This window comes from Gorilla gorilla, chromosome 18 (genome assembly GCF_029281585.2).
Source record: "Gorilla gorilla gorilla isolate KB3781 chromosome 18, NHGRI_mGorGor1-v2.1_pri, whole genome shotgun sequence".
NCBI lineage: Eukaryota > Metazoa > Chordata > Mammalia > Primates > Hominidae > Gorilla > Gorilla gorilla.
The window spans coordinates 69,563,057-69,576,897 of record NC_073242.2 but is presented as its reverse complement, the minus strand read 5'-3'; the positions used below and the strand labels follow the sequence as shown (position 1 = coordinate 69,576,897).

Sequence of the window (13,841 nt, the reverse complement as noted above, 5' to 3'; positions counted from 1 at the left end):
AAAAGTGGCGGGGGAGGGGGGGTGCAAAAAGCCGCAAAGGCAAAAAGCTGCGGCGGCGGGTGTAGAAAGCCATGGCGACGGAGGCAAAAAGCCGCGTTGGGAACAACCTGTGGCGGCGGGGGCCAAAAGCCACAAAAAGCTGCTGTGGCGGGGGCAAAAAGCCGCGGCGGCGGAGGCAAAAAGCCGTGCGGGCGGGAGCAAAAAGCAACGGGGGCGGGGGCAGAAAGCCGCGGCGACGAGGCCGAAAGCCGCGGCAGCGGGGGCAAAGAGCTGCGGCGACGGGATCAAAAAGCCGCGGCAGAGAAAGCCGCGGCAGCGGGGGCAAAAAGCCGCGGCGGCGGGGACAGAAAGCCGCAAAAAGCCGCGGCGGCGGGGGCAAAAAGCCGCAGCGGCAAAAAGCTACGTCGGCGGGGGCAGAAAGCTGCGGCGGGAGAAACCTGCGGCGGCGGCAAAAACCGGCGGCGGCGGGGGCCAAAAGCCGCAAAAAGCCGCGGCGGCGGGATCAAAAAGCCAGCTGCTCCCCTGGGATTCCTCCAATTACCCTGTTTAAAGCGTCTGCTCACTCATGCGCTGGAAGAGGGATGTCAGAGATGCAGTCTACTCTTCCTAAAGGGCTGACAGGGCATAAAGACAAGATTGATTATCCATGGAACATTCCTACAGGAATGCACCTATGTGCAGACACACTAATAAGCAGTGTGTCTTGCAGTGTGTAAATGGCTGAGATGCTATTTACACTTCTTTACACAATACATTTTTAAATGTTTTGTTGATGTATTCTCTATCATTTAAAAAAATCATCACTTTCCCCCTAAACAAAGAGGATTTTTATCAGAAACTTATGGGAAGCCCCTTGCTCTACCAGATTCCCACCCTCATTTCTCCTGAAGGAAGAAAGAAAACCATCTCTATTGATTTCTCCTCTCATCCTCTAGGACTAAAACCAGAAAGCTGCATGGTGCCTGGGTGAGACTTAGAGAAGACCCTGTCTGTAGGAGCAGGAATCTCAGAGCCTTGGCTGAGAGGCATGGTCCTGAAATGAGATGGAGTCCCCCATGGAGAGCACACGTGGAAGTCCACACCTGAGGGCTCACTGCTCCTCACCACAGATGCACTCCCCTACTGAGTCCTGAGACCTGAGTGCACCCCATAGAGTAGGACTCAGATGAGGGGATGCAAATCTCCACCAGCACCACCCTCCTCTGGGTTCAAAAGCCGAGAATGGGGCCTCGCTCAGTGACTCCTGTGCCCCACTATGGACACGTTTTGCTCCACACTCCTGCTGCTGACCACCCCTTCCTGTGAGTGTTGTGGTCAGGGACTTCCTCAGAAGTGAAACATCAGTTCTCTCCTTTGTGAGCTTCATCTTCTTATGTCTTCTCCACAGGGGTCTTGTCCCAGGTCACCTTGAAGGAGTCTGGTCCTGTGCTGGTTAAACCCACAGAGACCCTCACGCTGACCTGCACTCTCTCTGGGTTCTCACTCAGCACTTCTGGAATGGGTATGAGCTGGATCCGTCAGCCCCCAGGGAAGGCCCTGGAGTGGCTTGCTCACATTTTTTCGAATGACAAAAAATCCTACAGCACGTCTCTGAAGAACAGGCTCATCATCTCCAAGGGCACCTCCAAAAGCCAGGTGGTCCTTACCATGACCAACATGGACCCTGTGGACACAGCCACGTATTACTGTGCATGGAGAGCACAGAGACACAGCCCAGGATGCCTCCTGTACAAGAACCCAGGCTGCGTCTCAGTGGTGCTCCCTCCCTACCTCTGCAGAACAGGAAAGTGTGACTGAGATGCCATTTCCTGCCAGGGCTTGTGTTTCCTATACCAACCAGACTCAGATACCTGTCTGTTTTTCTATTCTGTATTATTAAATGGCATGCTCCCTGTTAGAGATCCATGTAAGCAGAGGCTGTATCCTGTTTGACAAAGATTGAGCATCTAAGATTCCCATTACCTCGGCCACATGCATCACTGATATGTGGCCACTTATTTCTTGAGCTCATATCCTTCCAAGGGGCTGAATACAAATATCTATAACATATGACATTCTTAAACTGCAGGAAATAGTGTTGGAGAAGAATGTGGAGATAAAAGAGCAGGATGATTAATTAAAATCCAGATACCATCTTTTCTTGCAGAGACAAATTTACACTAATAAAGTAATTTTATGAAACAACAGGAAAGATGGAATGTGTCCTCATCATGGAGTGTCTCACTTGCAGTGCACAAATAAATTTCTAGAAATTTTATAGGGAAGGTGTGATAGATGAGGCTGATTTCCACACAGGGGGTGATTAAATACCCAGGTAAGTATAAAATCCAACACTTGAAAAGGAAAATGCCTCAGCTTGACATCAGAAACCCATCTCAGTAAGTCTGAGGAGCAATGTGGAAAAGAAATGAAAAATTCGACAACACTTTTCTTATGAAATCCCTAGCTCACGTTTGAACAGGACTATAAATCATGCTGCTATAAAGACACATGCACACGTATGTTTATTGCTGCACTATTCACAATACCAAAGACTTGGAACCAACCCAAATGTCCAACAACGATAGACTGGATTAAGAAAATGTGGCACATATACACCATGGAATACTATGCAGCTATAAAAAATGATGAGTTCATGTCCTTTGTAGAGACATGGATGAAACTGGAAACTATCATTCTCAGTAAACTATCACAAGGACAAAAAACCGAACACCACATGTTCTCACTCATAGGTGGGAATTGAACAATGAGAACACATGGACACAGGAAGGGGATCACACTCTGGGGACTGTTGTGGGGTGGGGGGAGGGGGGAGGGACAGCATTAGGAGATATACCTAATGCTAAATGATGAGTTAATGGGTGCAGCACACCAACATGGCACATGGATACATATATAACTAACCTGCACATTGTACACATGTACCCTAAAACTTAAAGTATAATAATTTAAAAAAAAAAAGAAAACAGAATTGTCCACAATTTTAGGAAAGCCATCGCATGACAACAAACCACTACAATGATAGGAGCATCACTGAGTCAACGGAGTTCAAGCAGTGAGCAGATCAGTATTGAGGCCCCAGGAAAATCAAGGCTCTTGGGTACATTTTACAGAACCCAGAATTGAGCCACATAATCTATGGCCAAGTGATCTTTGACAAAGTTAACAAAAATTAACCAACGTATACACCAGGGAAAGGACACCCCATTCAATAAAGGGTGCTGGGGAAATTGGATAGCTATATGCACATGAATTAAACTGGACACCCACCCTCAACATGTAAATAATTAACACAAAATAGATTAAAGGTTTAAATGTAAGACCTCAAACTGTAAACGTATTCAAATAAAACACCAGGACAACTCTTCTGGACACTGGCCTAGGTAAATAATTTACGACTAAGAACTCAAAAGCACAAGCCAAAAACCAAAATACAAAAAGCAAATAATACACAAATGGGACTTAATGAATCTAACAAGTTTCTTCACAGCAACAGAGTGAACAGACAAAGTGCAGAATGATAGAAAATATTTGCACACTGTGCCTCTGACAGAGTACTAATATGCAGAATTAACAAGAAACTCAAACAACTACAAAAGAAAACAAGAACCAAATAACCCCATTAAAATGAGCAAACAACTTGAGTAGACATTTTTGCAAATAACACATAAAAATGGAGAATAGATACATAAAAAATGCTCAACATCACTAATCATCAGGGAAATGCAAATTAAAACTGTAGTGAGATATCATATCATTCACAATGGCTATTATTAAAAAGTCAAAAATAACAGATGTTGGAGAGGATGAAATGTAAAGTGAACTCTTAGACACTGTTGATGAGAATGTGGACGAGTACGACCTCTATAGAAAACCGTATGGATTCAGTATGATAATGACTGTGCATTTGTCATAAACAGCTCTTATTATTTTGAGAAACATTCCATCAATACCTAGTTAATGAGCGTTTTTAGTATGAAGGGGTGTTGAATTTTATTGAAGGCCTTTTCTGCATCTATTGAGATAATCATGTGGTTTTTTTTCCATTGGTTCTGTTTATGTGATGGATTATGTTTATTGATTTGCATATGTTGAACCAGCCTTGCATCCGAGGTATGAAGCCAACTTGAACATGGTGGATTTGGAAACCGGCACAAGACAAGGATGCCCTGTCTCACCACTCCCATTCAACATAGTATTGGAAGTTCTGGCCAGGGAAATCAGGCAAGAGAAATAAATAAAGGGTATTCAAATAGGAAAAGAGGAAGTCAAACTGTCTCTGTTTGCAGATGACATGATTATATACTTAGAAAACCCCATCATCTCAGCCCCAAATCTCCTTAAGCTGATAAGCAACTTCAGCAAAGTCTAAGGATACAAAATCAATGTGGAAAAATCACAAACATTCCTATACACCAATAATAGAAAGACAGAGAGCCAAATCTTAAGTGAACTCTCATTTACAATTGCTACAAAGAAAATAAAATACCTAGGAATACAACTTACAAAGGATGTGAAGGACCTCTTCAAGAGAACTACAAACCACTGCCCAAGGAAATAAGAGAGGGCACAAACAAATGGAAAAACATTGCATGTTCATAGATAGGAAGAATCAATATCATGAAAATGGCCATATTGCCCGAAGTAATTTATGGATTCAATGCTATCCCCATCAAGCTACCATTGACTTCCTTCACAGAATTAGAAAAAAACTACCTTAAATTTCATATGGAACCAAAAAAGAGCCCATATAGCCTAGACAATCCTAATGAAAAAGAACAAAGCTGGAGGCATCATGCTACCTGACTTCAAACTATACTACAAGGCTACAGTAACCAAAACAGCATGGTACTGGTACCAAAACAGATATATAGACCAATGGAACAGAATAGAGGTCCCAGAAATAATGCCACACATCTACACCCATCTGATCTTTGAAAAACCTGACAGAAGCAATGGGGAAAATGATCCCCTATTTAATAAATGATGTTGGGAAAACTAGCTAACCATATTCAGAAAACTGAAACTAGATCCCTTCCTTACACCTTATACAAAAATTAACTTAAATGTGAGACCTAAAACCATAAAAGCTCTAGAAGAAAACCTAGGCAATACCATTCAGTACATAGGCATGTGTAAGGACTTCATGACTAAAACACCAAAAGCAATTGTAACAAAAGTCAAAATTGACAAATGAGATCTAAGTAAACTAAAGAGCTTCTGCACAGCAAAAGAAACTATCTTCAGAGTGAATGGGCAGCCTACAGAATGGGAGCAATTGTTTGCAATCTATCCATCTGACAAAAGGCCAATATCTAGAATCTACAAGGAACTTAAACAAACTTACAATAAAAAAAAACAACCCCATCAAAAATTGAGGGAAGGTTATGAACAGACACATCTCAAAAGAAGATGTTTATTCAGCCAACAAACATATAAAATAAAGTTCATCATCATTGGTCATTCAAGAAATGCAAATCAAAACCACAAAGAGATGCCATCCCATGCCAGTTAGAATGGTGATGACTAAAATGTCAGGAAACAAAAGCTGCTGGAGAGGATGTGGAGAAATAGGAAAGTTTTTACACAGTGGTTGGTAGTGTAAATTACTTCAACCATTGTGGAAGACAGTGTGGTGATTATTCAAGGATCTAGATAGAACTAGAAATACCATTTGTCCCAGCAATCTCATTATTTGGTATATACCCAAAGGATTATAAATCATTCTGCTATAAAGACACATGCACACATAATTTTATTGCAGCACTGTTGACAATAGCAAAGACTTGGAACCAACCCAAATGCCCATCAATGATAGACTGGATAAAGAAAATGTGGTACATATACACCATGGAATACTATGCAGCCATAAAAAGGATGAGTTCATGTGCTTTGCATGGAAATGGATGAAGCTGGAAACCATCATTCTCAGCAAACTATCACAAGAACATAAAACCAAACACCACATGTTCTCACTCACAAGTGGGAGTTGAACAATGAGAACACAAGGACACAGGGAGGGGAACAAACATCACACACTGGAGACTGTCGAGGAGTGGGGGGCTGGAGGGGTTAGCATTAGGAGAAATACCTATTGTAGATGATGGGTTGGTGGGTGCAGCAAACCACTATGGCCTATGTATACCTATGTGACAAACCTGCACATTCTGCACATGTATCCCAGAACTTAAAGTAGAGTTAAAAAAAAGAAAAAAGAGAGAGAGAGAGAGGAAACAGTATGGAGACTTTCCAAAAAATGAGAAACAGTACTGGCCTTTATTCTACCAATCCCACTACTGGGTAACTACCCAAAGACAAAGAAATCATTATTTCAAAAAGATACCCACACTTTTTTGTTTACCACAAATCTATTCTCAATAGCATATATGACAACCTGAGTGTCCACCGACAGATGATTTTATAAAAGAATATAGCATATATGCACAATTTAATACTAGTCAGCCACAATAAGGAATGAAACTGTGTCTTTTGCAGCAAGATGCCTAGAACTGGGAGACATTATAATTAGTGAACTAACTCACAAACAGAAAGCCACATATCACACATTATTACTTATAAGTGGGAGGAAAACAGTGTGTACACAAGGATATGGAGAGAGGGATTATGGACATTGGAGACTTAACAGAATGGGAGGGTAGGAGTTGGGAGCATGATGAAAAATCACCTAATGGGTACAATGTACGTTACTTGGGTGTTGGGTACACTAAAGCCAATACCACTGTAATATTTCCGTGTAACAAAGTTGCACCCATAGCCCTTAAATTTATACAAATAAAGATAAAAGCAATTACAATTGAAAATATAAAATTATTAAGCATTGGGAGATATACCTAATGCTAGATGACAAGATGGTGCAGCGCACCAGCATGGCACATGTATACATATGTAACTAACCTGCACAATGTGCACATGTACCCTGAAACTTAAAGTATAATAATAAAAATAAATAAATAAATAAATAAATAAACAATAGTTGACCAAAGATCTTGAAAATTAAAGTTTAAATCATGATCAATAAATGAAATTAATATCAGTTGAACTTCATTTAACTTAAAATCCTTTTGTACTCAAGTGATTTTAAGAGAATGAATGTCAAGTTTTAGATGAGAAGATTTGCAAATCGTATCACCACCTGTGTAATTATAGTAAGAAACTTCAAAACTCAACAGTGAATAAAAGAAGAGGCAACCCATGGATAAAATAGGCAAAGTTTTGTGCAGGCATTTCATTAAAGAAGATGTACAGATTACACATAGGCATATAAACAGGATCTCAGCAGGATTTTTCATCAGAGAAATTCAAATCAAGACCACAATAAGACACCCAAACACCCTTTTTAGAATGGCTGAAATTAAGAAGAAAGATGGATCACACCAATGCTGGTGAGCATACCAGGTTTCTAGAGTCTAAAACATTGCTAATGGGAATGCAAATAGAAACAGCTACACAGGAAAATAATTTTTAGTTTCTTGTAAAATTATATATGCCCTTAACACATTACCTAAAAATACCCCTCCTGAATATTTGCTTCAGAGAAATATAATTTTATATTCAAACAAAACCTCTATGCAAATATTCAACATAGTGTGTGTGTGTGTGTGTGTGTGTGCATGTGTTGGAAACTAAAAATAACATGAATGTATGAAAATTCGAATGGGCAAAGAAGGTAGGCACCATCTATACGTTGAATACCATCAGCATAAAAACTAACAAATGACCGATACACAAACTATTACAAGTGAACTCCAGACATTACGCTAATTGAGAGAAGCCAGTCTCAAAGACCAAAGGGACATAGTTGTAAGAAACACTGCCATTCTCAGATGTCAGTTGTATGGGCTGAGCTTTCTCTGTCTCTTTCCTGACCGGGCCCAGATGCTGAATTCCACCACTTGCAGATTGAAAATTCTGTTCTTTTCAACAAAGCACTAAGGTTTGAATTGCATCACAGACTAATACAGACAAAACTGGGCTCGTTTGAAGAGTGTCTGATATTTGTTCTGACCCCAGAAGAACTCCAGGTCTCTTCCTCCTTGGTTTTCTACAGCCAGCCAGCCAGCAGGCCTGCAGTTTAGCCATTGTCTCCCATGCATCCACCTGTTTCTTTCCAAGGGCCTTCCTTTCACCACAGCCTCCAATATTTTGGAGAGCACACTCAAGCTTTGAACTTTTCCACATTCTATTGTAAATGAATGTAGGTAGTTTAAGACCAGATTCAAGATTCTATATTGTGGCTAAATTACAGCAGCCCCTCTTTCCTGGGACAGAGCTCCTAAGTAAGTTTCTGCAGATGGAGACAGATGAGCTTTTTCGTCCCTCAGCATAGGCGCTGACTGCTCAGGGGAGGGTTAGGGAGAAGTTTCCCACTTTATCAGCAAGAAGTTCTTTTTGGGGTGGACTCTCTGCCACAGGAGCAGGGCTGCGAACCAGGGACCCAATGTCCTCCGTGGTGCTGCACCCAGGGAAGAGCCTCCAGCCATAAGTGGGGCTGTGTGGAGGAAGTGAGTCTTTTATCAGTAGCTCTTGTCCAGAACTGAGCCTCAGCAGCTCATTCTGTCAGCAGGGTTAGAGGGCCAATGTCCTGGTTCCTAGGGAGCAGCATCCTAAAATGGGAGCTGGCATATATGAGAATAACAAAACCTACGAATTCAGAAGCCCTTTGGTTTTCTTTCCAGAAAATATAATTTCATTTTCTGTGGGTGTATGAGAACACCCTAGCAAACCGTATACACACCCACATTGATGTTTACAGGTCTATGACACTTTTATCTCTGTAAGTAAAAATTATTGGTCACTGTGATCTTTTCTGCAACTTTGCCATTTCACTGAAGGTGAGGACAGGTCCTTCTGCATGGGTTCAAACAAAAGGCTCAGAGACCACCTGGAAAGTGAGGAGCTCACCTGGTTCTGGATGTTTGGTCTGTCTCTTCCCCTCTGTTGCCCCACAGAAGGTCAGCCCACTCTTTCCAGGTACTAAGAAGAGAGCCCAGGTTTGTCCTGATTATATGACTCACCCAGCTTCTGATGACTCTCCTGTTACCAAAATCCATGGATGCATATTTATTATGTAATTCACTAAACTAATATCAAATACCAAAGTTGCAATGCCCCACACCAGAAGATATGTTCATGCAATTCAGTGGAGGAGAGGCCTTTCAGAGACAGAAGGATCAAGCTAGATTGGTCAATATATGAATGAGGAAAATAGACTTGATTCTTGTTGTCCTCAAGTACCCGTGTCACAGGTGTGATCTGTCAGGGCAGGAGCAGAGTTCTTTTTGTGCTCAGAAGGGAGGGCTCATGGAGGTTCCCCCTGGTTCCCAGGAAAGTAAGTGAAGTAATCTTGGTGATGAGACTATTCTCCAGTTATGACCTATTATAGAGTTTACATATGAAATTGTCACTTCAGTCTGCCATCTACATCTTTTATCATGAAAGTGTACAGAAATTAGGCCACATCCTCAGGATCACACGTTGAGGAGAATGCAGATAGGCCCCACTGCTTTCTCCGAAGATCTTCAATAGATCCCAGGGTTCAAAACTGCTCAGAATGGCAGCTCTCAGGTGCTTCAGTTAAAATCACCCACTTCCTGGGACTGGAAGTTTCCCTCTAACCAGGATGGATAAAAATAAATCACACTCTTGATCTTGTCCACACATTCAAAAATTCCTAAAGGCAGAGCTGATTGATGTCCTCACAGATAGACTACTGCCTTTCAGAGGTGACCTTGGTATTCAAGTTCTAGCAATTCTGAGAATTCAAGGACACCTCCATCTCTCGAGTGCTTTGCACCTCACATAAAAACAGCTTTCTCATTGGAGTGTCTTGTGTTTCCTGATATAAATATGTCACAAAATTACTTTAAATAGAATGAGAAATAAAACCCAAACTTACTCAAAACACCAATTCCTTGGAAATTATTTTGAGAGCTGGGAGTTCATGAAGAACTCCTAATTGTTACTCCAACACCTCATTGTCATTGTCAGTCTATGAGAAAATCAGCACCAATCACACATCACAAGCCAAATCAGTAAACCAAGAGTCTTCTATTGAAGATCTTAGGATCTCAGGCAAATGCTGAAGACACTGTCTCAGTAGCACCCAGCAGATCTCAGAGCTTGTCCATGTGGCCTGCTGGATACTCACATGGGACATCCAGCGGTCACTTCATCAGAGCCCCCAGTGGGCTGTGCTAGTGCCTGATGAAACCAGGATGAGGCAAAGGCATCTGCTCAGTGTCATAGAGAGTAATGGTCCCAGAAATGATCCCAATTGTCTCCATGCTAATCAAATGTGGGTTCACTGTGAGGAGCATGTCCTGTGGGTGCTTGTTCTTCAGTGAAAGGACCTCTGTCTACAAAGTGTTTGGAAGTGGAGCAGGGCATGCATTTCCTCAAGTGAGATTAGGACTTGGAGCATTAGCATCTCACTCTTGGATGGCTGATGTGCAGCACGACCAGAGTGGCAGGACAGGGGCTATCCAGGGCTGCACCTTAGGTCGCAGTGTGGGGTGGGTTGGGGACACTATCCAGGGTGTCATTGCCTGCATTAGGGGTACTGGTTGGTAGCACTGTACAGGGCTGCACTGCCCTCAGCAGAGAGGGTGGGTTATGGGTGTTTTCTGGAGCTGCAATGCCCATGGAGGAGGACAGGTTAGGGCACTATTTGGTATACGCTACTGGCGGCATTGGGGGACGGAGGTGGGGGGTGCTATTGAGGGTAGGACTAGCTGTGGGGGGGTGAGTTTGGTGCTATCAGGGGCTGCACTGCTGGCAGTGGTCAGCAGAGTTGGCATCAAAGGAAGGAGTGGTTCTCCTCTCCCTGACTCCACACTCCAGAGGGCAACCCACACTTGGTCATACTGGAGTGTGGCAGGTGCACAGCGTTTGCATGGGAATCCTCAGCACAGCAGAGCCCCCACACCCACTGTGGTTCCTGGGCCTGTGCACTCTGGGTCTGTGCCTCAGAGGCTGCCAGACACCCCTGGGGACACCACGGGGGACAGGGCCCTGTGTGTGGAGGCGTCCGGAACAGGAATTGGCACCTGCGTGTGGAGGGCTGGCTGGGTCTGAATTTTTCTGCTTCTCCTGCTCCCCGAGGAGGGCAGACCCGGTGGGCCCAATGGTTCCTGTGGAGTGGGGAGCTGGGTGCTGTGGTGTCTCCAGCACCCACCCCAGACCCCCGTTCCCAGCCAGCTTGGGCCAAAAGGAGAGGCTGGACTTTGGAGGGTGGATGTGAGTGCCTTTGCTGAAACTGGCCCCTGCCACCCAGTGGCCAGCATGACAAGTTAAGGCTCTAACCCTTCCAGCCCTCACATCTTCCTCTAGGCTTTTCTGGCTTTGCCTGCCCAGCTGCTCCGTGCCAGGCGGAGGAGGAGACACCCAGAGCCTGCGACACCACAGCTCGCCTCGCTGTGGGTTGGTGGCAGCAATGGAGACTGCAGTGCGCCAGAGCGGTAGGAGAGCGGCCATGCTAGGAGGGCAGGTGGCTGCAGCCAGGGTTGGGGGTCAGGCTTACAGCGATGGATGGGCTGCAGCAGTGGCCAGGCGGTAGGAGCTTTGTAGGGAGGGCTGGTGCATTGGCAATGGGCCTGTCTTTGCCCTGCCCCTGCCGTGGATCTGGCCCTGTACTGCCCTGCCTTGCCCTGTACCTGCCCTACTGTTACCTGGACTCTCAGCCCTGTCCTGCTCTGGTCCCATCCTGACCTTGTCTTGGCCCTGTGCTACCCTGTCCCTGCCCTGGTCTTGCCCTGGCACTGGCCCTGCCCTGAACCTGCACTGGCCTGACCTTGGCTCTGGCCCTGGCTCTGGCCCTGCCCCTTGTCCTGACCCTGGTCCTGTCATGGTGCTGACCCTGCCAATGGTCATGGTCCTGCTCCTGTTCTGGCCCTGACCTGGTCTTGGACATGTCCTGGCCCTGCTTTGGCCCGTCCCTGCCCTGGCCCCACCATGGGCCTGCCTGTTCTGCCCTCTCCTGACACTGACCTTGCCCTGTCATGGCCCAGTGGTGCCATTGCCCTGCCTTACCTTGCGCTGGTTGTGCCTTGGCCCCGCTTGGTGCTGGCCGCTCCCTGGACCTGCCCTGACCCTGCCTTGGCTTTTGCCCTGCCCTCACTATGTCCTGGCCCTGGCCCTAGCCCTGGTCCTGCCATATCCCTGGCCCTGCCCCTGCTGCTGCCCTGGCCCTGGCCTGGAACCTGGTCCTGTCAAGGACCTGCCCTGACTCTGCCATGGCCCTGGCCCTCCTCTGCCTTTTTCCTGGCCCTGACCCAGACCCAGACCCTTTCCTGGCTCTGCACTGGCCTTTCCCTGCCCCTGAGCTGGCAGTGGTCTGCCCCTGGTCTTGCCATCACCCTGCCCTGCTGTGCTCTGGATGTGTCATCACCCTGCCCTGGCCCTACTATGCCTTTGACCCTGCCCTGGCCTTACCTTGGCCCTCACCCTAGTCTTCACTAGGCCCTGCTCTGGAGCTGGCCCTAGCACAGACCTGGCCCTGACCCTGGCCCTGGTCTTTGTCCTGCCATAGCCCTGGCCCTGAAGTGGACTTGGAGGTGTCCTGGTCCCAGCGTAACATGGATCTGCATTGGTCTGTCCCTGCCCTGCCCCTAAAATCACCTTGCCCTGCTCTGCCCTGTCCCAGTACTGACCCGGCCATACTATTTCTCTGCCCTACCCTGCCTTGGCTGTGCCGTGGCTCAGTTCTGTCCCTGGCCCCAGCCCTGCCCTGGACATGTTCTGACACTGCCTCAGCCTTGGCACTAGCCTGGCTCTTTCTTGGCATCAGCCCTTCTCTCTCTGTGGACCGGCTCTTGTCCTGTCCTGTACTGGCCATACCATGCCCTCTCCTGCCCTGCCCTGACTCATCCCTGACTCAGCCCTGGCCCAGCCTTGGCCTTGGCATTGCACCTGGTCCTGCCATATTTCTTGCCCTGTCCCTACCCTGGCCTTGGCCCTGACCCTTACCTTGCTCTGGCCCTGCCCTTGCCCTAATGCAGCCCCTGGCCCTGTCATGGCCCTGCCCTGGACCTGTCCTGGCCCTGGCCCTTCCCTGCTTGAGAACTTGCCCTGGTTCTCCTCTGGCCCTGACCCTGAAATGCCTGGCCCTACCCTGGCCTTGCACTGCTCTGGCCCTTGCCCTGACTCTGGCCCTGTCACTGGCCTAGCCCCAGCCCTGTTGCTGGTCTTACCACGGCTCAGACCCTGCCTTGGCCCTGCCCTGACACTGTCCTGGACCCTGGCTGTGCCAAGAACCTGCACTGTCCTTGCCCTTGTTTTGCTCCTGCCCTGAACCTGGTCCTGCCCAGGCCATGACCATGGCCCTGGCTGTTCCCTGGCCCTGCCCAGGTCTTGGTACTGGCCTGGCCCTGCCCTGCCTTGGCCCTATTCTTTCCTGGCCCTGCCTTGCCGGCCCTGGTCCTGCCTTGGCCCTAGCCTGGCTTTGACCCTGCCCTGGCCCTACCTTGGCCTTCACCCTAGCCTTACCTGGGCACTGTGTTGGACCTGGCCATAACACAGACCTGGTTGTGGCCCTGGCCCTGCCGTGGCCCTGTCCCAGACCCTAGCCCTGCCAGGTACCTGTCCTGGCCCTGCTCTGGGCCTGGCTTTGTCCCTGGTTCTTAGATGACCCTGGCCCTTCCCCTGCCCTTGCCCTTGCCCTGGCACTGGCCTTGGACATGTCCATGGTCCTAACCCTGGCCCTGCCCTGGAGCTGCCACTGTCTTGGCCCTGCCCTGTCTCTGGCCCTACCACGGCCCTGGCCCTGCCCCAGCCCCTTCCATAGACCTGCCCTGGTTGGTCGTGCCCTACCTTAACCCTGTGCT

General features: G+C 47.0%; 1 gene segment (V, D, J or C); it reads left to right on the top strand.

Annotated features, from left to right (window-relative positions):
- The first annotated feature begins 1,255 nt into the window (after nucleotides 1-1,255).
- On the top strand, nucleotides 1,256-1,797 carry LOC129527361 (immunoglobulin heavy variable 2-26-like). The segment is given in 2 exon segments: nucleotides 1,256-1,301; nucleotides 1,388-1,797. Coding segments are annotated over 2 exon segments (456 nt in total).
- Nucleotides 1,798-13,841: the final 12,044 nt, after the last annotated feature.